Genomic DNA, 23,220 nt, shown 5'->3' on the forward strand with positions numbered 1-23,220 from the left:
CCCTCCCAGAGCTGACTAGCAGTTCCACTGGGTTATACATCAATCATTTGATATCGATTTCCATATTATTCATTTTTGTAATACTCATCTTTTAAAACCAAAACTCAAAATCATATACCCAAGTAAACAAGTGATAAATCATGTTTTTTTCTTCTGTGTTTCTTTTCCCATGTTTCTTTCTCTGGATCTGGATAGCATTCTTTCTCATGAGTCCCTTGGGATTGTCCTGGATCACTGCATTGCTATTTATAGCAAATTCAGTTATATTTGATCATCCCATAATGTTTTAGTTACTGTGTATATTGTTCTCCTGATTCTGCTCATTTTACTCCACATCAGTTCATGGAGGTCTTTCCAGTTCATAGCACAGTAGTATTCCACCACCATCATATACAATTTGGTTAGCCATTCCCCAATTGAGGGAGGACATCCTGTCATTTTTCAATTTTTTTGCCACCACAAAGAATTTGGCTATAAATATTTTTGTACAAACTTTTAAAAAATATCTTTAGGGTACAGACCTAGTAGTGATATTGCTGTATCAAAGGGCATGAATTCTTTTAAAGCCCTTTGGGCATAATTCCAAAGTGCCTTCCAGAATGCTTGAATCAATTCACAACTCCACCAGCAATGCCTTAATGTCCCAATTTTGCCACACCCCCTCCAACATTTATTATTTTCCTTTAGTGTCATATTGGCCAATCTGCTAGATGTGAGATGGTGCCTCAGAGTTGTTTTGATTTGCATTTCTCTAATCAGGAGAGATTTAGAATACTTTTTCATGTGATTATTAACAGTTTTGATTTCCACATCTGAAAAATCCTTATTCATATCCCTTGATCATTCATTAGTTGGGAAATGGCTTGATTTCTTGTACATTTGACTTAGTTCCTTATATAGTTGAGAAATTAGACCTTTGTTAGAAAATTTTGCTATAAAAAATTTCCCATTTTGTTGCTTCCCTTTTAATTTTGGTTGTATTTGTTTTGTTTGTTCAAAACCTTTTTAATTTAATATAATCAAAATTATTCATTTTACATCTTGTAATACTCTCTATCTCTTACTTGGTCTTAAATTCTTCCCTTTCCCATAGATCTGAGAGGTATATTATGCTATGTTCCCCTAATTTACTTAAGATTTCCCTCTTATTGTCATTTAACCATTTTGAATTTATCTTGATATAGGGTGTGAGATGTTGATCTAAAACTATTTTTCAAGGGTATCTGGGTAGCTCAGTGGATTGAGAGCCAGGCCTAGAGAGGGGAGATCCTAGGTTCAAATCTTGCCTCAGACACTTCCTAGCTGTGTGTCCCTGGGCGATTCACTTCACCCCCATTGCCTAGTCTTTTTCACTCTTCTGCCTTGGAACCAATACACAGTATTGATTCTAAGGTGGAAGGTAAGGATTTAAAATTAATAAACTAAAACGAATTTTCCCCATACTGTTTTCCAATTTTCCTAGCATTTTTGGTCAAATAGTGAGTTCTTGTCCCAAAAGCTGGGCTCTTTGGGTTTATCATACACTGTCTTGCTGAGGTCATTTGCCCCAATTCTATTTCATTGATCCACACTTATGTCTCTTAGCCAGTACCATATTATTGTGGTGATCTCTGCTTTATAGTACAGTTTAAGATCTGGTTCTACAGGGCCACCATCCTTCACATTTTTTCTTCATTAGTTCCCTTGATATTCTTGATCTTTTGTTCTTCCAGATGAAACTTTTTTTCATCTTCCAGATGAATTTTTTCTAATTCTATAAAAAGTTTTTGGTAGTTTGTTAAATAACATTTAAAAGTCAACTGTCATACCCTATTCCTCTAACATAGCTGTTAACTCTGAATCTGGAAGAAAGAAAGGGGAGAGCTGAAGCAGGGAAGATCTTTACTATTTGAAGTTTATATCCAAGGATACTTGCACAAACTGCACCCACAGACCTTCTGTATCCAGGCAGGAGATATATAAATTGGTCTCAGTTTCATGAGGCACAGAGAAGAACATAAGTTTTCTATGAGTCTGAGCAAAGAACACCTTTTTACATATTCAGCATCACTGCGGATGAACTGGGGAAAAACATGTAGGCCTTCCCTAACATAGGCTGATTGTCAGAATTTTCCAAATAATCCTTTCAAGCAGGGTTTTCTAACCTTTTTCTGTGTTCTGGTAAAGCCTGTGGATCTTTCTCAGCGTCCTCTTTTGGAGGGTATCATATAAATATAGAGGATCACAAAGGAAACCAGTTAAGTGTGTTAAAAATACAAATACTAATACAGAAATTTTTTTAAAAAACAATTCACAAGCCTCAGAATAAGATCTCTTGCTTTAAGAGTTGTTGCATGTATAAGCAAAGGCCTAGTTCACAAATTAAGTAACAAAATGATTAGAATTGGCTTTGTATCACATTTTCTGTGTTAAGCAGACTTTCCTTCCCTAACCTCACCAGGTGATTCCTAATTGGCCTCTTTGCCTCTAGTCTCTCCTTAATCCAGTCCATCCTTCTCTCCCAAAGATAGTAAAGGGGCTTTCTTAAAGTGCAGATCTAATTATGTCTGTCTCTAAGCATTTATCAAACATGTAGCATGTGCCCAACCCTATTTAATGTGCTGGGGATTCAAAGAGAAAGCCAAAAATAGTCCCTATTGACATGAATCTCACATTCCAATAAGGGAACTAACATATAAATAACCAGTTACCTACCCTACTAACTATAGAAAGAGTAGAAAGAAGGAGAACTCCAAAGGAAAACTACAAACAAATGGGAAGAGGGCAGGAAAGTCTTCCTTCACGAGGCAAATTGATCAGTTGGGCAGGATGCAACTTTCCATTTCCCAAAGAAAGCTAAAGCTTTCTCTTGTAAGACTACCTTGTATCTCTTATTCCAGTGATGGCAAACTTTTAGAGGCAAAACTGCAACTCTCACACCATACATGACCCCTCTACCTTACCCCAGACAGGGGAGGGAAGAAGAGCTCCCATTGGGCTGCTGGGCAGAGGGGCGGTTCATGTGATAAATGTCCTCAGGCATGTGTGGAGAGGGAGAAGGGAGCAGCCCCCTCCAGCACACTTCAGCAAGGGTACCATAGGTTCACCAGCATGGCCCTATTCCATATATATTTTGTATATATCAAATTATGAATATGTTTCTTTCCCTATTAGAATTTTAGTTCCTTTAGGAGTTTTTGCTTTCTCTTTGTATTCCCATGGACCTGATCCATTCTAGTATTTCTTATGTAGCATATAACTGAGAGATTTCTTACAAAGGAATCCAGAATGGGGGCAGCTGGGTGGTTCAGTGGATAGAGTACCAGACCTAGAGACAGGAGGTCTTAGGATCCAATCTGGGCTTCCTAGCTGTATTATCCTGGGGAAGTCACTCAACTTTCATTGCCTTGCACTTACCACTCTTCTGCCTTAGAACCAGCATTGATTCTGAGCAGAAAGTAAGGATTAAAAAAAAAAGAAATCTAGATTGAGAGAGGGCAGATCTCAAAACACCTTGAGATGGTTAGATGTGAACAGTAGTTTAGAATATCGGTTTGTGGTGCTCAGTAGGAAAACTCCATTAGCCCCTTACTCTATTGTGCTCTTACAATTAAACAGAAACATTCTCTTTCTTTAAAATGAGATGTCTTTGCTAATGTAGATTACAATTCCATAAAAACAAATGATACAGAAAAGTATACCATAGTCAACTGGCTCATAAAATAAATGAGCAAAATACATGTCTGTAGCAAATGAGAAAGAATAAAGAGGTAATCACTGTCCTTTCTAAATGTTTTTTTAAAAAAGTACATTCTGTCAAATCAGTAGGAGCTCTGTAGGTGAATAGAATTAGGAAAGGACTTTCACTAACTGCAAAGGGAAATGAAAGCTAAATTTATTTACAAAATGAGGAAACATATAACCTAGTCATTGAAAACAGATATTCTAGGATAATTGCAAATGAGCAATCACAAATTCCTTCCTGCTCAAATCTCTTTAAATGGCGTCTATGGGTGGGAGGGAAAAAAGTGCTGAATATCTGTTTATCTCTTTATGAGGAGAGTTTTGAAAAAACAAAAGAAATTGAAAATCACACACATTAGTATATTTTTAAATCGTTTACACCTTTAAAATAATAATAGATCCCATTGTTAAAATTTCAAACAAGGAATTACTATTGAGCAGTAGATGAACAGTAATAAGCATATTGGGAAACTCTCCGATTTGATCAGACACCTCTGTTTCATCTCTTTTATATGTGAAATAAGCTTATTGATTAAATAATTTTATCAAACTACTTAAATGTTTTAATGTAAGAATTGTTGATTTAACAAAAAATTGAATTTTAACTTTTGACTATTGTCGATTTTTAATGCAGATTTCAAAATTGAATTTAGTGCATCAAGTTAGACCCAAGTGCATTTAAGCATGCCACTAGAAGTAGAACAAAAATAGATAAAAATTTGAACAAATACACAAATTTATTTTGTTATCCCATCTCCCATGATTTCTGTCACAGTTGTTTCTCCATCTCTAGCATCACAGAGGAATCAGAAGTGTCCCCAAATAAAGCAAACATAAGTGGGAGGACAGCTACACCCGCCCAGGTGTCCCTCAAGACTATGCCAGACAGAATAGTGGTTTGAGGGTTCAGTCCTCAAGGTAGCAAAAAGAGGAAAGGATAGCAAATGCTTAGGTTAAAAAATAGACTTGTTAGTACTAAAAAAGTTGACCAAGATGATATCAATAACCACCAAGCCATCTGCCTTACTGATTCTCTTCTCTTTACAAAATCTTGTTGAGAATAGTCCATCTATCCATTCATATTTCTTCTTTGTATTTTATTTAAATCCTTACCTTCCATCTTAGAATCAATACTGTGTATTGGTTATAAGGCAGAAGAGTTGTAATAGCTAGGCAACGGGGGTTAAGGGACTTGCCCAGGGTCGCCCAGCTGGGAAGTGTCTGAGGCCAGATTTGAACCCGGGACCTCCCATCTCTAAGCCTGGCTCCCAATCCACCGAGTCACCCAGCTGCCCCCATCCCCACCCGCCTCTATCCATTTAGAATAGCCTTTATGAAGGTTTGAGAAGGGAGAAGGCAGGCTTTCACTAAGGATATTCCCAAGCAGATCATGTCTTTGAAGAATGCCTGTTGTTGAGAATATACTATTCCATTGAATTCATGACCCATAGAGATGGTCCCTCAGTATATATATGTTGGAGAGACCCTTTAGATGATCAATGAACTGAATTCCGAATTAAACAGGAGTAAAAGAGAAGGCTAGATTGCCTTTCAGAAACCACACAAGCTTCACTTGAAAATAAAGGCACCTTTCTTATGTCTCTATTCTTCCATTTATTTTGTTTGTGAGTTGTGGAATGCCACAGTTTACAAAGAAGGAAATTTGTTGGTCATCTAAAGAGGCTCTTTATAGGCATGTGGAAACTGTAACCTAATATATTAGCAATGGAGAATTGTGTGGGAGAACCGCCATATTGTTAAAGATATAGATGACCAGAGAAGGAGGTGAATTCATCATTGAAAGAGAGTGAAGATTAGCCAGACAATTCATATATTGCATTGCTCTCCATTCACCTAATGTCAGGAAACAGAGAGAGAAAGCTAACTCTGGGTAGAACCCAGGGAGATGCAGACAAGAGTCCCATAGGATGAGAAAGTGTGCGTGGGATACATTCTGCATGGCTGGACAAAATGGCCATATCATTGAGGTCACACATCTCTCAGAGAAGGGAAGTATACTGAGTGCATAGGCCAGAGATTAGCACTATTGATATGGAGGCAAAAATGAAACAGTTCTCACCCTTAGGGAACATGCATCATGCTTGGGAGATTACTGCATGGAAACATCTCGAAATAAAAGGTGATAGGAAGAGGAGAGAGATTTAACAACCTTGAAAATCTACCTGATCTAAGCTTTTGAGAAATTCGATAAGAACGATGAGAGGAATTTCTATAATTATAATATCTGGAAGGAATCACTGTGTTAATTATCTTCAGCAAAATACTAAAGCACTATGTATCGCCTTTAGAAAGAAGAATTCCAGATGTTTGTGTGAATTAAGAATATTTTATTACCTTAATAATATTGTGGGTGAAATTAGCTCTGTGATAGCTGTTTCAATATACCTATCTTCTTGGAAGATGGACAAAACCTAGACCTGACTTTATTAATTTACTTGCATATCGTTAAACCACTAGAAATGAAGGCTGCTGGGTATCTCTTTGCACGAGGTAAATCAAGGGATTTTCCTAGCAACAGGAGTGTCCTTCAGAGTTCCAAGAAGAGATGTCTTTCTGTAGAAAAAACAAATGGAGGGCCTGAGGCTTATTCTTCCCTGTAGTGAAGGGAGTGCTTTTCAGAAATGACAACAAGCATCAGGAGTAGAAGATAGCCAAGGAAAGAAAAAGAAAAGAACTTCTTGATTAACTGCAGACCCAGACCCTTTCCAGAATCACCTGGGCCTTCCTAGCAAGGTGCTGGAGGGTATTCCAAATGAGAAAAGACTTTGAATGAATAAGAAAAAAGTAAATAAATGCAAGAATGAAAATGAGTAAGTGAATGAATAAGCCTTGAACTTGAAAGAGGAAGATATGGAAAGGATATAATGAAACTCTGTAAAATCACAAAGGGAAGGAGAGGGTGAAAGTAGGCATTCACAGAGTCCCAGATTATTGGAATTAGGCTTGTACCTCCACCTGAAATTAAAATAGAGCTTTAACATTAAAATTAATAGCATGCATTTTTATAATGTTTTATACAAATACTTTTTCAAAGCATTTATCTCCAAACTACATGAGGTAGGTAGTACAAATATCATTAGCATCATTTTATTGAAGAGAAAATGGAAATTCCAAAAGGTAAAGTGACTTGGCCAAGTTCCCAGGGCTAAGAAATATCATCTCTTCTCATTCCCAGACTCATGAGTTCCCCCTCCTGGCAGTCAAGATTCTTCTCTCTACCCTCAAAGGCTGCCCAGGCTGGTCTTAGGTTGAAAAGAGCATTTATTTTTTTAAAACCCTTACCTTTCACTGTGTATTGGCTCCAAGGCAGAAGAGTGGTAAGGGCTAGGCAATGGGGGTCAAGTGACTTGCCCAGGGTCACACAGCTGGGAAGTGTCTGAGGCCAGATTTGAACCTAGGACCTCCCATCTCTAGGCTTGGCTCTCAATCCACTGAACCACCCAGCTGCCCCCTGAAAGAGCCTTTAGAGGAATCTAGGAAAGGAAGAAGGGAACGTGGTGATGTCAAGGGGGCACCATGAAGGGCAAAGACTTCCTCCAAAATGTCTTCAATCCTCCTGTCCTAGCATCATGTTGACTCTAAGGATTATTGTGTTCTCATCCTTTGATAGGCCCTAAAAAAATAGCTAAAGCCTAGTACCCTATCTGTATGTGATTTGGCCCAATCGAATGACCAGAGGAATGGTTAATTTCCCTCATTCATCAGTTTCAGTGTCTCAGAGGGAGAAGTTCCATTCCTGTAGTTGGAAAGATAAGCCACCCGTGTATAGCTGAGGGAAATGAAGGTTAGATATTCATTTAAGGGATTTAAAACAGAAAAATCAGGGTATCTGCAATTGCATGGAAATAGATGACTGTCCATTTCCTCCAGATTTTGAAGAAATGCATTAAATTGTTATTATTTAATGCTAACAGATGCCCTTCATATTAGATAACATGAAGGGTTTAAGAAGTAAGCATATATTTTCCCCTTTTTATAGATGTTTTTGAAACCCTTACAGGAACATTTATAATATTCCCATTTACTACCAAAGGGGCTCAGGAAGTCGTGAAGATTTTTTTTTCAATTTTCTCATGTGCCTATTTCCTTTTGGCAATATCTTGCTTTTTCTTTTTAAATTTAAAATTGAATATTAAAACAGATGCAGAGGAGAGCACTACTTACACATAAACTCTTGAACTGCATTTTTGTCATTTGCTCTGTGGGGAAAAAACCAATTGTATAGAATTGATAGCAACATTTTAGTATCTCCTGAAGTCCTTAGGGAATAGCAGACAGATGAGTAGTCATGAGATTTGATGAGAGCAAAGCAGAAGCCTTGCAGGGCTCATTTGTCTCTATGCTCTGACTTCTTTTAGGTGCTATGAAAACACATTTAGGTTCTAGTCTTACTGCCCAACAATGGCCTGCCAAGACAATGACAATTGAGGAGATTCCCATTGCCATTTTTCAGCCTGGAGGCTTAATATTAGCTTGTTAATAAGGAAACAGTGAATTCGTCGTCACTGAGAACCGGGGTTTGGCTGCAGCTCCGATTCCAATGAGTTTCTCTGGGGCTGCTGTTACATGTATGTAGTGGGCTGGGTAGCCATCCAGATGACACTGATCATTAGTTGTAACTGACGATTCTTTGCCCGCCTCTGTCAGTCTTCTGCCTTTTGACAGAATGCTAAACAAATCGAGGGCCTACCCACTGGGCCGCTTGCTTGCGTTGTAGCTAAAATCCAATTGTTCTTCCCCTATCTGCAAAATGTGGAAGTTTTTCTCTCAAAACCCTGAATGAGAAAAACCTCATTTTGCTGTCATTTCCACCCATATCCCATAGGGCATGTCTAGGATGGAGCGCCATAGAAACAGTCATTTCTAAAGGATGTTTTTGTCAGTCAACACTGAACAGCTCCACTGAAGCTCTGCGGTGCTGCTTTGCTGGATTTTTCATAGGGGCCCAAATAGGGGAGTTAAGAATAGGAGTGCAAAGGCATAGATCTTCCTCAGGCAGCAGCCATCAAAGGGAAAATGCAACCATATGAGCAGTATTGTAAGGGATCCCGATTTAATTAAAAGGGCTGAGGATTTGAAGGCATCTCTGGTTCCAAGTTAAGGCTTTGTCACTAACTGGCTGGGTAATATTAGAAAATCCACTTTATATCCTCATGCTTCCGTGTCTTCATCTGTAAAATGGGGCCATTACCTATTCTCCATAGCTCAATCTATTTAATATGAAAAAGTAAGATCATTTCAGCTTGATAGTATGACACCAGATATGTGCTAAGGATGGGATAGGATCATAGATGTAAAATGTATGAAGCATTAGCAATAACTTCCATTTGTATAACATTTTAAAACCTGTGAAATATTTAGCATACATCAATACACGGGAGATTTATAGCACCTCTGTGAAGAAGATAGTATAGAAAAATGAGACTCTGAGAGATTACATTTATTGGACTGTGGTCACATGGGTCCCAAATGGAGAATTTAAAGTCATATCTCCCCTGATTCTGGGGCTTGGATGTGTCTGCAATTACCTCCCTTCCTCTCCCTATGTAACAAAATATCTATTATTCTTATCAACAGTGATTATTACAGGCATGGCCCCAGATAACATTGCCTTAGTCAATTGGAAAATCAGTCTGGTATGGTGAAGTCAGGAAGACTGGGGTTCAAATCCTGCCTCATATACTTACTAGTTTTGTGTCCCTGGACAAGTCACTGAATCCCTTTGTGCCTTGATTTGCTCCTATGTAAAAATGAAAGCATCAGGTTCCTAACCAAACTATACCTTATGTGTCATTTAGCCTCTCATCATTATTCCCTTGTAGGCCTTTTCTTTTACACTACACTCTTTGAGCAGAATCAGGTTAGTCATTAAGCATTTATTAAGGAAGCTTATGCACCCTCTCTGTCTAGCTCAGACTAACTGAAGCAATGGTGGTAGCATAGACAAAAACGTGGCCTTGTACAGCTACTGCAGCAATAGAATATCAATGGCTGATCCCACTCAGAACAATTCAGTACTACCTTGTAAGCAATATATAATACTCATTGTCTACCTATTTAATATGAGCAAATGGAGACTGAGCAGGCAGAGGAAATATTCCTCCATACTGAAAGCTTTTGTAATCACCCTGGTGAAGATATGAAGGAGGAACAGGTCTTTAAAATATCTAGAAAAGAGGACATCTTGAGAGCCAGATCTAGAGACAAGAGGTCTTGGGTTCAGATCTGGCCTCAGACACTTCCTAGCTATGTGATCCTGGGCAAGTCACTCTACCCAAATTGCTTAGCCCATACCACTCGTCTGCCTTGGAACTAATACGCAGTATTGTTTCTAATAAGGGAGATATGGGTTTAAAAAAGATCTAGAAACATTGAGGAGATGATTGGATTGTACAATTTGCTTCAGAGCAAGAATACTGGAGCAGTGATTGGGAAAGGAAGTAAAAATATTCAAACTCTTTGTATAGACCACAATGCCAATTGTTTAGGCCCAGACAACATAGGCCCATAGCACATATTGAGTATCAGTGCAGATATTGGAACAACTGTAGAAATTAGGAAGAAAATCATCACTACCTTGGAAGAGGGCCTGCTGTTGCCATCACCCAGTACATCTAGCCCACTCCCACTAGAATCTGATGGAGCAGAATGCTTCAGTTACCAGCGTTATAAAGGAAGCAAGTCTGACTGCAAGTTAAGTCTGTTAATTCACCAGAGTCTGGTAGTAAGAAGTATTGGGGTCAAAGGTGCTAAAATAAAAAAAAAACTTGCAGAGAACACTTGGACAAACTATCCAGCTTTTCCAGGCATGCTGTCCTTGTTCTCCTAATAGAATTATTCTTATCAGTGGAAAGGCTATGGTTGTAGAGTGCATAAAGATCCTACTGGATCTTATACCTCAGTTTCCCATCAAAGGGCATGCATAATTCTGTGATCCTAATTTCTATGATGAAACCTTGTGATACCAGTGGTTTCTCAATGATGTTTGAGATCAACAAGAACACTTTGTAGGATTGCCCATGCAGGGAAGAGAAGACTTTAATAGAATGTCCTGTACCTTCCTTTAGATGAAATAGGGGACCCCTACAGCTTCCTCTTGGATCTGGTGGCATGGGGGAGTAGCAGAGCTCAAAAATTTCCTCTTCCTCTACCGTCACCACTTAGAGAAGGAAATCTTATGGCTTATGACAGAAGAGGAAGACCTGGTGACTCTTATGATGGCATGATGGATTTAGGGCTGATGACACTTGGGACTCTGCAATCGATACATGGAGTCCTGAATTGCAGATGGATTCTGACCCACAAGGTGGTTCTGGATATGATTATTCCTATGCAGAGGGGCCTGGTTCAGATGATGATCTTGGTGGGCCCATTATTACAACACAAGTAACTATTTTCAAAGATTTGACTGGATCTATTATTGTCGGCAAAGGTGGCGAGCAAATCAAACAAATGAATCTGGAACACCAATAAAAATTGATGAGCCTTTAGAAGGACTGGAGGATCAAATTATTAACATTAAAAGAACACAGAACCAGATGCAGAAGGCACAGTACTTACTGCAAAATCTTACGAAAGCAGTATACAGATTTGAAGGATTCTAACGCAAGACTTTTTTCTTTTTTGTAACAATAAGCAATATTCTAGAAAGGTTTTTCTAAGACTAGTAAAGAATTAGAATCTGCATATTCTTATGTGTTTAAAAGCCAACATTCCTCTGTTTCATCAGTATTCTGCATTGGAGATGTAGTAAAATCTTCGCTCTTCACCAGATGTCATATTTTAGTTCCTTACAAACATGGCACAGGGAAAAGGTGTGCAAAACTAACATTGAAGTGTGAAAATAGTAGCAGAAAGAGTGAGTTTTATTTTGGTTCATTATTGGCAGTTAAAAATTTTCCCCTCCTGTAAATATTGTGAACACCTTGCTTTATGGTCAGTATAATTTGAAAGAGGAGGGCTGGGGGAATCGAGACAAGGGAGAAATAGTATCAATAGACCGCCCGTCCCAGGTATCCATTCAGAGCAGGGTGCAGAATGAAATCCTCTTTTGTAAGAAACATTTTGTGATTAAAAAAATAAATGTAATGAGCCTAAAATAAAGTATTAAGTGCCAGGCATTGGGCTAAGTTCTGGGGACACAAAGCAAAACAAAAACATCCATGCTCAGGAGGTGCTTATAGTCTAATAGGGAGACACAAGATCAACTTATGTACAAACAAAATATAGACAGGACAAATGAAAGTGAATCCACAGAGGAGAGACATTAGTATTAAGAGGGATCAGGAAATGCTTTTTTACAGAAGATGGGACTTTTGCTGAGACATGTAGGAAGCCAGGAGGCAGAAATGAGCAGGGCAAGAATTCCAGGCTTGAAGAACAGCCAGTGAAAATGCTCCTTCTCAAGGACAGCTAGGTGGCTCAGTGGATAGAAAGCTGTGATTTCATTTCTTTGTCTTTTGGAGTAAAGTGGACAGAAGGTAATCCATCATTAGGCATTTGATATGATACATTCTGTCATTCCCTTTCATCAACTATACATCTAATACAAAAAATGCTGTTATCTGACACTTCACCATCTGAAAAGCTGTTGAAAGGCCCAATGTTGCTCTCTACTGAATCACATCTTTAGCTGAGGTGCTTCTTTCTGGTGGGAGGGAGGCCAGATCCATTAGGTGATGAGGCTTCTGGAAGGCCTTGACCTTCCTCTTTGGTACATCTGAAAGTTATAAGAGACAAAAGTCATGGGATAACATTAACTCTTTTTCGACTTGAGCTGGATGTTGTCAGCTGGATCCTGTTTCCATGACGGGTCAAATTGCCCAGTGTTTGCTTTAGCATTCATACACTTTAGGGTAGAACAGAAGAACCACAGTGCACGTTCTGAGTTTAAATCCTGGCTAAGACCCTTGCCCTCTCAGAATCTACATTTCTAAGTGTCTTGTAATGAATGACAAGCCTGCTGCTCTCTTCATTGTTCTGTTTCTCTGTCTCACTCTCTGTCTCTGTCTGTCTGTCTGTCTGTCTATCTGTCTCTCTCTCTCTCTCTCTCTCTCTCTCTCTCTATATATATATATATATATATATATATATATATATATATATATATACACATACATATATTTTTGAGGGAAATTCCTTACTTCTATAGGTCTCAACACCTAGGCTCCCATCTTGGAGTCATGCCCTGTTGCCATGCCCTGTCACTTTTACCTCAATTACCCTTCTACCCCCCTCTTCTCTAATACTGCCATCACTCCTGTACAAACTCTCATCACCTCTTACCTGGACTAAAGTAATAATCTGTTGGTGGTGCTGCCTGCCTCAAGTCTCTCTATTCTCTAATCCATCCCCCATCAACCACCACGTCTTGCCCACATACTCAGTAAACTCCAGTGGCTTCTTATTACCTCCAGGATCAAGTACAAAATTGTGTTTGGCATTCAAAGCCCTCTGTAACTCAATCTGTAACTTTTTTTGCCTTTCACATGGATTTATTCTTTACATCAAGGCTGTAACATTTTGTCTTATTGAATGCTTATCTTTACTTCCAGCTAACATTTATACTAATAGATCATTTTTACTCCAACAGAAGCAATACATCTCTTATTTAAACAAAACCTCACTTACTCAAGGCATTTTAAGGGTTCCAAAATACACATTACCTTTGCAATTTTATAAAAGATTCAACAGTACACAAAACCTGATTATTACAATATTTATCAAAACATGCTAAGCCTACCCAATATATTTCATATAGTACTAGACATCAGGATATTCAAAGAATTACGCTATGAAGCCTCCCCAAAGACATAGCTCTATTCAGCATGAATGTTATCCTGAAGTCCCAGGTTTTTGGTTCTTCCCATTAGACAGGGAGCTCCTCAAGGGCAGGAACTGTATTTTATATCTTTTTTATACCCAGTATTTTTGCATACCTGGCTCTTAATATATACTACTTGATTAGGAGGAGGGACATGGCAGCTACTGTTCTTGAAGCAGATACCTTGGAATTAACATAATTCTTTCTCTCTCTTTTTTTTTGGCAGGCACTTCCTATTTAAACATGGATCTGGCTCTTCAGCTATCTTCAGTGCAGCCAGTCAGAATTACCCTTTAACATCCAATACAGTTTACTCTCCACCTCCCCGGCCACTTCCAAGGAGCACATTTTCTAGACCTGCCTTCACTTTTAACAAGCCTTACAGATGCTGTAATTGGAAATGCACAGCCCTGAGTGCCACTGCCATCACCGTGACTCTGGCTCTGTTGCTGGCCTATGTGATTGGTAAGTTGAATACCCTCCATGCCTCTGTCCCTATCTGCCTCTGCCTTCCTTGCCTCCCCTTGTTACTGACTGCTTTTCCACAGTTTGATTGAACTTGGTGGGGCTTGAGTGTGGCCATATCCTTTCCACTCTGGGAACCCCAAATTAGAACCTAAGTGGGTAGTTATAAAGAATAAGTAGATTTCTCATATTTTTTTGTCCTTCTTAACCTGAAGTACAACTAAAGAACATAGGAAATGTTATTTGAAAAAAGCTTTCGGCTACTAATGCAGCCTTATTGATTGTAAGGACTACTGGAGTTAAACTTCCTCCCTAGAAGTGGTTAATACAGTAGCCCTTTCATCAATCCATAAGCATTAATTTCACTTTGAGGCACCTTTCTTCTTCTGCATTTTGGGAGAATATCAGAAATTCCAGTATATAACTTTGTATTTCTTTATACTTGAGGTTTAAATTGAGGCAAAAAGAAGTCCTTCTTGTCCCTAGGTATGTGATGCAGTAGTTTGATGGTGATTCGGCATAAAGAAATTAGAGAGGTGAAATGAGAAAGTGCTTAGAAATTGCCCTTTGTTTTTTTAGAAGGGAGCCATTTTGCAGTTGATCTTAGAGCTGCCCGATTAAAGCCAGTCATTTGACAGCAAATCTTACTGATCGTAGAGATGGCATTTTATTTTGACTGAACACGAATTTCCTTGCTCGAGTGGTCCTGAAGTTTCGAATGTAAATCAACTGAAGAAACATGTGTTAGGGGAACTCTAAAATGTGTACGGTTGCATATTCTTGGAGCAAATGGAATTGTTGGAGAAAGAGACTTGCTTTGTTTCATTTTGTCCCAAGGAGTTTCACTTCTTTGTGACTTGCCACTTTCCAAATCTAAATGGCAATGTCTATTAAGAAACAGTGAAATTTGGATGTAATAAATCTCAGAGCAGTTTTTCTTACAATCCTAAGTAATAAATTAAATTAATTACAATTTAGAGCGGCATCATGATGTAGTGTTGCATTTATAATCCAAAAGATTTGGAGTCAAATTCCACCTCTGACATTTACCAGCTCTTAAAACACAGGCAAGACCTGCTTAACCTTTCTAGGTCCTGAGTAACTCTCTAAGACCCTTTTATAAACAGTGGGGGAAGTGAGTGACAAAAGCACTAGTTCTTCATAGGTGGCATGAATTCTCATATTTCCAGAACCTTAAAAAATCAGTCTAGTTAACCTGATTGGTTTCCATGGTATAAATAAGTCACAACAAATGCTAACAATTGCTATCTGGAATCATAGATCTGATTGCTGTGAGCTGCTTAGAGTCCATTCTTTCCCGCAGGCCTCAGTTGTGCTTTGTTTTACTCTTTTCCATCTTCTCCCTTGAACTGCATTACTGCCATGGCAAGAATCTATACTCTGAGGGTTTAACCTTTTCATTCCAGAATTCTCACGCTGTAGCTCTCTTGTTCTGATTGAGAAGTACCTGTTAGGGCCCACTATTTCAAACCGTACTCCTGGCCATCTTTTCCCCACCCAGCAACCACAAATCTACCTTTCTTCTCCTCTATTATATTTCTTGAACAATATGAAATCAATGCTGCCATTAGTCCTGGTATACTATTCTATGACTCCAGCCACCAAACCGGGTAACTTTCTAAAGCCTAATACTCCTTTGGGCCTACCACTCCCCTTCATGTATTATAGTCCCCTTTTAGAATATAAACTCCCAGAGGACAGGAACTATCCTGCCTTTTGCTTTTGTATCACCAGCACTTAGCACAGTGCTCTGCACATAAGCAGTGCTTGTAAATCCTTCCTTTCATTCATCCATTCCAACTCTAACGTATGTGACTTATGTACCTTCTGAATAATCAAAGAAAGTCGGAATAGTATTCAAGAAATACTGTTTGTTCAAGACATGGTACGGCATTCTTATTCTTTGAAAACAGGTAATCCTCACATAAACCTACTCAGAATCTACTTTCTCTGGACAATTCTGCATAACTGGGAGCTCACTAAATCTAAAAATATTTCTGAAATCAAGATGGGTTATTATTATTGTTGTTGTTATCATTATAATCAGATATTTGGGTCGTACCCATACATTCACCAAACTGACATGTAATCCCAGGCTAGCTAGCCTTTCACTATATGATTAATGAGTATGTTAATTCTCCAATTAAAAAAATTATGCACTTTTCCACATGTGCTACATTCTCTCTCTCTAGAAATTGCTTGTATTTTCATAGCTGATATTACTTTTACATGAAAATCCTATTTGGTCGTGAAAAGAATACAATATTTCCATTAAAATATGACAAAAATATCTCGAATGGTAATTGCACATCAAAATTAAATCTGTAATGATCAAAATTATAAAAATAGATGTTATTGAATGTAAATGAATCAAAAAATTAGTACTAAAAGATCTTATTTCTGATTTCTTGTTATATTGTTGCTTTCCTCAGAAACAATGAACAATTCTGATGAGCATTTTAAATTATACAGTATAATTTTGTGGAAAATAGTTTATGAAATAAACTATCTGTATAATTTTTTATAAGTCCTATATGTGTAGATCTTTCAGTATTTTGTTTTTTATGATTACATGTAAAAGCAGTTTTTAACATTAATTTTTTAAAATTTTGAGTTACAAATTCTATCACCCCCTTCCTCCCATCTCTCCTTATTGAGAAGGCAAGCAATTTGATACAAGTTATTCATGTGCAGTCATGCAAAACTTATTTCCTTATTAGCCATGTTGTAAAAGAAAACACAGACCAAAAAAAATCCCAGAAAAATAAAAAAGTCTTAAAAAACATGCTTTGATCTGCATTCAAACTCCATCAGTTCTTTCTCTGGAAGTGGATATTTTTCTATAATAAACCTTTGGTAATTTTATCATTGTATTGTTGAGAATAATTAAGTCATTCACAACTGTATAATATTGTATAATATTGCTGTTACTGTGTGCAATATTCTTCTGGTTCTGTTCACTTCTCTTTGCATCAGTTTCTATAAATCTTTCCAGATTTTTCTGAGAGCATCCTGTTTGCCATATCTTCTAATACAATGGTATTCCATCACAATCATATACCACAAGTTGTTCAGCCATTTCCCTATTAATGAGCATTCCTTTAATTTCCGGTTCTTTGCCACCACAGGAAGAATTGCTATAAGTATTTTTGAAGAGATATGTCCTTTTTATTTTGTTATCTTTGTGATACAGGCCTAGTAATGGTATAAAGCTTTGATTTCTTTATCTGAAAACTTCCTTTTCATATCGTTTGACCATTTACCAATTGAAGAATGATTTGTGGTCCTATAAATTCAATTAATTTCTCTATATAGTTGAGAAATGAGGGCTTTATTAGAGAAAGTTGCTGTGAATTTTTTTCATAGTTATGATCATGTGTATTTCCCTCCATTTTATTTTTTCCACTTATCCTTCTCTCTCTCTGTCTCTCTCTGTCACTCTGTCTCTCTCTGTCTCTGTCTGTCTGTCTGTCTGTCTGTCTGTCTGTCTGTCTCTCTCTCTCTCTCTCTCTCTCTCTCTCCTTTCATCCTGTCCCTCCTCAAAAATATTTTGCTTCTGACTTCCTCCTCCATCCGTTTACTCTCCCTTCTATCAGTGCCTTCCCCTTTCTGCTGTTATCCTTTTCCCCTCCTACTTCCCTGTAGGGTAAGATAGATTCCTCTACCCAAAGGAACATGTATATTATTCCTTCTTTGAGAAAATTCTAATGAGAGTAACATTCAAGCATTGTTTGACATATCCCCCAATTTCCCTTCCACCGTAAAAGCTCTTTCATGCCTCTTTTTGTGAGATAATTTACCCTATTCTACTTCTCCTATCCTTATCCTCTTTCTCCTAGTGTTTCCCTCTTTCTCAATCCTTACTTTTATTCTTTTAGATACCATCTCATCCCATCATAGCCATACCTTTCTTAACCCTTAATTTTATCTTGTCGGATATAATTCTATCAGAGTCACCTTAAACCCATGCTATCTATGTATATTCCTTCTAGCTGCCCTAATAATGATAAAAGATCTAGGGAGTTACATGTATCATCTTCCCATAAAGGACCATAAACAGTTTGACTTTATAGACTTGGGAATCATCTCCAGGGGGATGATAATTGAACATTTGGAAGCTGGGAAGCTGAGGGTATCTCTAAATTAAAGTTTAGAAACGGAATTTTTTGAAGGCCTGTTTTCATTTTTATTTATATTTTCCCATTTGAATAAGTTTATTTAGTCAATTTGGAACATTATTCCTTGATTACAATAATCACATTATTTCCCTCCCTCCCCTCCATCCACTCTTCCCACAACCAACAATTCCACTGGGTATTACTTGTGTCCTTGATCAGAACCCATTTCCATGTTGTTGTTTGCACTAGGATGTTCATTTAGAGTCTACATCCCCAACCATATCCCTTCAACCCATGTATTCAAGCGATTGTTTTTCTTCTGTGTTTTTATTCCCACAGTGTTTCCTCTGACTGTGGATAGTGGTTTTTCTCATAGATCCCTCCAAGTTGTTCAGAATCACTGCATTGCCACTAATGGAAAAGTCTATTACATTCAATTGTACCACACTGTAGCAGTCTCTGTGTACAATGTTCTCCTGGTTCTGCTCCTCTCACTCTACATCACTTTCTGGAGGTTGTTCCAGTCTCCATGGAATTCCTCCAGTTCATTCCTTTGAGCACAATAGTATTCCATCACCAACAGATACCATGATTTGTTCAGCCATTCCCCAATTGAAGGGCATCCCCTCATTTTCCAATTTTTTGCCACCACAAAGAATGCAGGTATAAATATTTTTGTACAAGTCTTTTTCCTTATTATCTCTTTGGGGTACAAATCCAGCAGTGCTATGGCTGGATCAAAGGGAAGACAGTCTTTTAGTGCCCTTTGGGCAGAGTTCCAAATTGCCCTCCAGAATGATTGGATCAACTCCACCAGCAATGAATTAATGTCCCTACTTTGCCACATCCCCTCCAACATTCATTACTTTCCTTTGCTGTCATGTTAGCCAATCTGCTAGGTGTGAGGTGATACCTCAAAGGTGTTTTGATTTGCATCTCTCTGATTATAAGAGATTTAGAGCACTTTTTCATGTGCTTATTAATAGTTTTGGTTTCTTTAACTGAAAATTGCCTATTCATGTCTCTTGCCCATTTATCAATTGGGGAATGGCTTGATTTTTTGTACAACTGGTTTAGCTCTTTATATAGAAACAGAAATTAAAAGGAGGCCAAGGACAAAACCAAGACAAAACAAATGCAGTATATTGTGTATATACATGTATATGTGTTTATATATATATATATGTTTATGTGTGTATTTGAAGGAGAAATTGATGACATTGAAGTTACTTTGTACCAATTCAATATTTATAAATCTTTTCATAGTAAAAATTGAAATGTGAAGGTTTAAAAAAACCAAGGGACCCTCCCCAAAACATCAACTTTAGAGCCAATTTATTATCAGTATCTATATAAAAATAATTCAGCGAACAAGGTTTCTCTTAATAGCTATCATTCATAATAGAGTACCTTGTACTTAATGGTTGCTTAAAAAATGTTTGCTGAATTGCTTATATTAGTGGATCATGATTTCAGTAATAATGAATGCAGTCATATGGTTTAATCAATAGAGTGAAGTTGGTAAAAATAGTAATAATATAAATTGGCAAAATAACAATTATGATGATAATTTACACTGAAATTACTCGACATGCCAAAATCCAAGGCAAATTAGCCGCCCTCTTGATTCAAGGTGTTTAAAAGTCCAAGATATAAACAGCAAGCATTGTGGCCCAGGAAGTCATTATAGGTTTAATTGTCAGATTAATCAGTAAGTGTATGGGATATAACTTTGATAGCCTTTTATCTTTGACGAGATCACTTAAACTCTTGCCTCAAGCTCCACATCCCACCCTAGCCCTTCCCCACTTCTCTCCATAATGGTATAGTGAGAATTAGTAAATTACCATTGGGTTGGTAGATATGCCACCTCACTAACTGTCATACAGTTGAATTTTTAGGTGGCTTTCTGTGACTGGAAACAAAAGTTGTTATATTTCAGAATATGAAACTATTTCGCATTTTACTTCCACCAGGTCAGTGAGTTTATCTGTCTCTCTGCTTCCCCTTTTGCAGTCTTTCTATCTCTGGAGCAACCCTTTTCACCAAACTATTTAGTGCTTCTCTAGCCTTTGTAATTTCTTTTTCTCCACTTCCCTTTTGCTCTGTTATCCATTAGATATAACCTTTAGATACTAATAGCTGCATACTGTATTAGCTTCAATCCACTAGGGGAAATTGCACTGAGAATAGTGGAACATCAATTCCATGTATGTTTGTTCTGTGTATTGTGGCTCTGGAGGTGGTTGTCATTAAGGCAGCAGAATTTCAGCAGCTGAAGGGCTAGAGTCAAGATATTTAGCCAGTCCCATCTCTGCAATGTCCCTTTCAGGGTCAGGGAAAATTCAAGTTCCCATGAATAAGTTTTTTAGGTTGTAAGAACTAGTAGCATCAGGCATGGAATACCGATCATATGAAGAGATCATGGGGGTGGGGGCAGCTGGGTAGCCCAGTGGATTGAAAGCCAGGTCTAGAGACGGGAAGTCCTAGGTTCCAATCTGGCCTCAGACACTTCCCAGCTGTGTGACTCTGGGCAAGTCACTTGACCCCCATTGCCTAGCCCTTACCACTCTTCTACCTTGGAGCCAATACACAGTATTGACTCCAAGACAGAAGGTAAGGGTTTTAAAAAAATAAAATAAAAATAAATAAATAAAAAGATCATGGAACATATATTATCATTTCACCATAAATCCTCAGTGTTTTCTGGGGGAATAAACAAAAAAAAGTGCTTAGTTTTCATCCTCTCCTACATCTTGGCAACAATGACATATCAATGCCTGTCAGAAGCCCATTTACTTGAATTTACAAACTAACCATATGAAGTAGCAGTCAAGAAGACAAATGAGCAGGTGCAAAGAGAAGGCAAGGTTATTGTACTTCTTCAGAGTTTGAAAAGAGTATCAGCAATGATGCCGTAGTGATAGTTGATGTCTTTATTCTTGAATTTATCTAGAGTTAGAAGTTTGTATAAGAGATAATAGTAACTCAAGAGAGCACCCTTGTCTGCTGTGTCTTGGAGCTGACTAGGTAGAGAGGGATGCTTGCCTTGGACTCAATGTCCCAACTGAATGTATTCTGTTAATCATCTTTTTACTTGGCAAACACTCAGGCTTCCCCCTATATTATAAATGCTTGATGCTAACTCAAAGGAATGATCAAAATAGGTTGATATATATATATATATATATTATATATATATATATGTTGTAAAGATTAAATTATAATCTCGATTAAAAATATGATATTTTATGAGGTTTATTAAAGATCATTAGAGATAAAGGAATAAAAAGGATACAAAATAAAAACCACATGCCCGTGGCTGGTTAGCCAATTTAAAATCCCAGTGCTTACTTAGCTTACCCCCATACTTGCTGCATCATCCCCCAAAAAAGAGAACGCGGGAGGAGTTACTGCCAGTTAAATACCAATAACATGATCCTGCCAATGTGGAGACACAGGAGAGATTATAGGGAATTTTGGGAAATACTAAGGACTTCTGGGGAATGAAGTCAAAGGTTCAAAATCTCCATTTATACAATATATTACATGTAATATATTCTTTATAAATATATAATCATATTTTATAGATATATATCACAATACTGTACCAAATCTACAGGTAGCTAACAGTGACGAGTTAGGATCAACCATAGCTTCAGCAATGTAAATGACCTGTATGTACCCTAGAAGAATCTTGCCATTATATGTGCTGTAGCCTCTATGCAGAAACTTAACTATATACTGGACAGAAGCATCTGAAATGTGGATTCTGACCTGGGTTAAGCTATGTGGACAAGCTTTTGCCCAACTCTCACATAGTTTTGTTGCCCTTTATATGGAAGCAAAGTTCTGAAGACCTAGATGTTGATGCATATGTTCAAGTGGATCCATTGCTTTATTCTGCTTAGCTCAAGTCATAGAGAATTTAGCATTTGCATTGCAAATAGCTATCTGAAAAATTGTGTCGATACTATAATTAGTTTCAAATCCCCGTCTCCTAAACACACAGGTTTCCATAACTAAACTATAACATTTCTATTCTGAAATGTTGGGGAAACTTTTCATCTGCAACATTTTTATTCTGAAAATAAATCAGGATGAGATGCTAAGGAGCTATAGTTCCCACTCTGCCCTATCTAATTGGCTATTTTCTATCAAGTTGGTCTCATGCTTCTGTAATACTTTTTCTTCCTATTCTCTGGCTCTGACCCATTGATGACAGTGATGGCTGTTTCTATATTATACTGACATTTGCTAGTACATTTCCCAACCTACCAATGAATTCACCAAGTTCCTAGCAACCACCCTGAGGGTAACTGCCATTTCAGTGACTGGGAAGCTAGAATCTCATTATGGATCTAGAATCCACAAATTCACCTAAATATTTTTGGAGTCAATTTATATTTTCAGACCATACCACTTCTTAAGGTTGGACATTCTCTTACGTTTATTACCTTCCATATAAAGTAGCACTTTACAGGTTCTAAATCACAAGATAAATCCTACTGTCCTCTCTATGCTACAAAAATACGGCTGAGTCCCCATCCTTATAAAGAAGGCAGTGGAATAAAAGGCAAATACTATTCTTATTTGGTCTGGAAATTCAGATATTTATGTACTGGATGGAGAATATCAGATAAGAGCTGATTTCTCAGGTTAATGAGCTTTAGGGACTAGCATTTTTTAGTGGCTTAAGATGAGACTGGCACTTTGTGATGAGACTAGGCATAAACAGTAGGAACCAAAGGGATGTTCTTTTTTTAATTTGGAAAAATGTATTTAATTAATTAATTTAGAATATTCTTCCATGGTTACATGATTCATGCTCTTTCCCTCCCTTTCCCCTACCCCCTCCCATAGCCAACATGCAATTCCATTGGGTTTTACATGTGTCATTGATCAAGGCCTATTTCTATATTATTAATATTTACACTAGGGTCATCATTTAGAGTCTACATCCCCAATCCTATCTCCATCGACCCATGTGATCAAGCAGTTGTTTTTCTTCTGTGTTTCTGCTCCCACAGTTCTTTCTCTGGATGCGGA

At 37.7% G+C, this 23,220-nt stretch overlaps 1 protein-coding gene and 1 pseudogene across 6 annotated transcripts in view; both read left to right on the forward strand.

Annotated features, from left to right (window-relative positions):
• Nucleotides 1–23,220, forward strand: part of TENM1 (teneurin transmembrane protein 1) — an 864,097-nt gene that overhangs the window by 548,003 nt on the left and 292,874 nt on the right. For all 6 annotated transcript variants that reach the window (XM_056808890.1, XM_056808889.1, XM_056808891.1 and 3 more), the window contains exon 6: nucleotides 13,794–14,032. In XM_056808890.1, coding sequence (XP_056664868.1) covers nucleotides 13,794–14,032 — 239 coding nt within the window. The remainder of the gene's footprint in view (nucleotides 1–13,793; nucleotides 14,033–23,220) is intronic.
• Nucleotides 9,815–11,348, forward strand: LOC103095559 (heterogeneous nuclear ribonucleoprotein K-like; annotated as a pseudogene).

The sequence above is a fragment of the Monodelphis domestica genome, chromosome X (genome assembly GCF_027887165.1).
Source record: "Monodelphis domestica isolate mMonDom1 chromosome X, mMonDom1.pri, whole genome shotgun sequence".
Lineage (NCBI taxonomy): Eukaryota > Metazoa > Chordata > Mammalia > Didelphimorphia > Didelphidae > Monodelphis > Monodelphis domestica.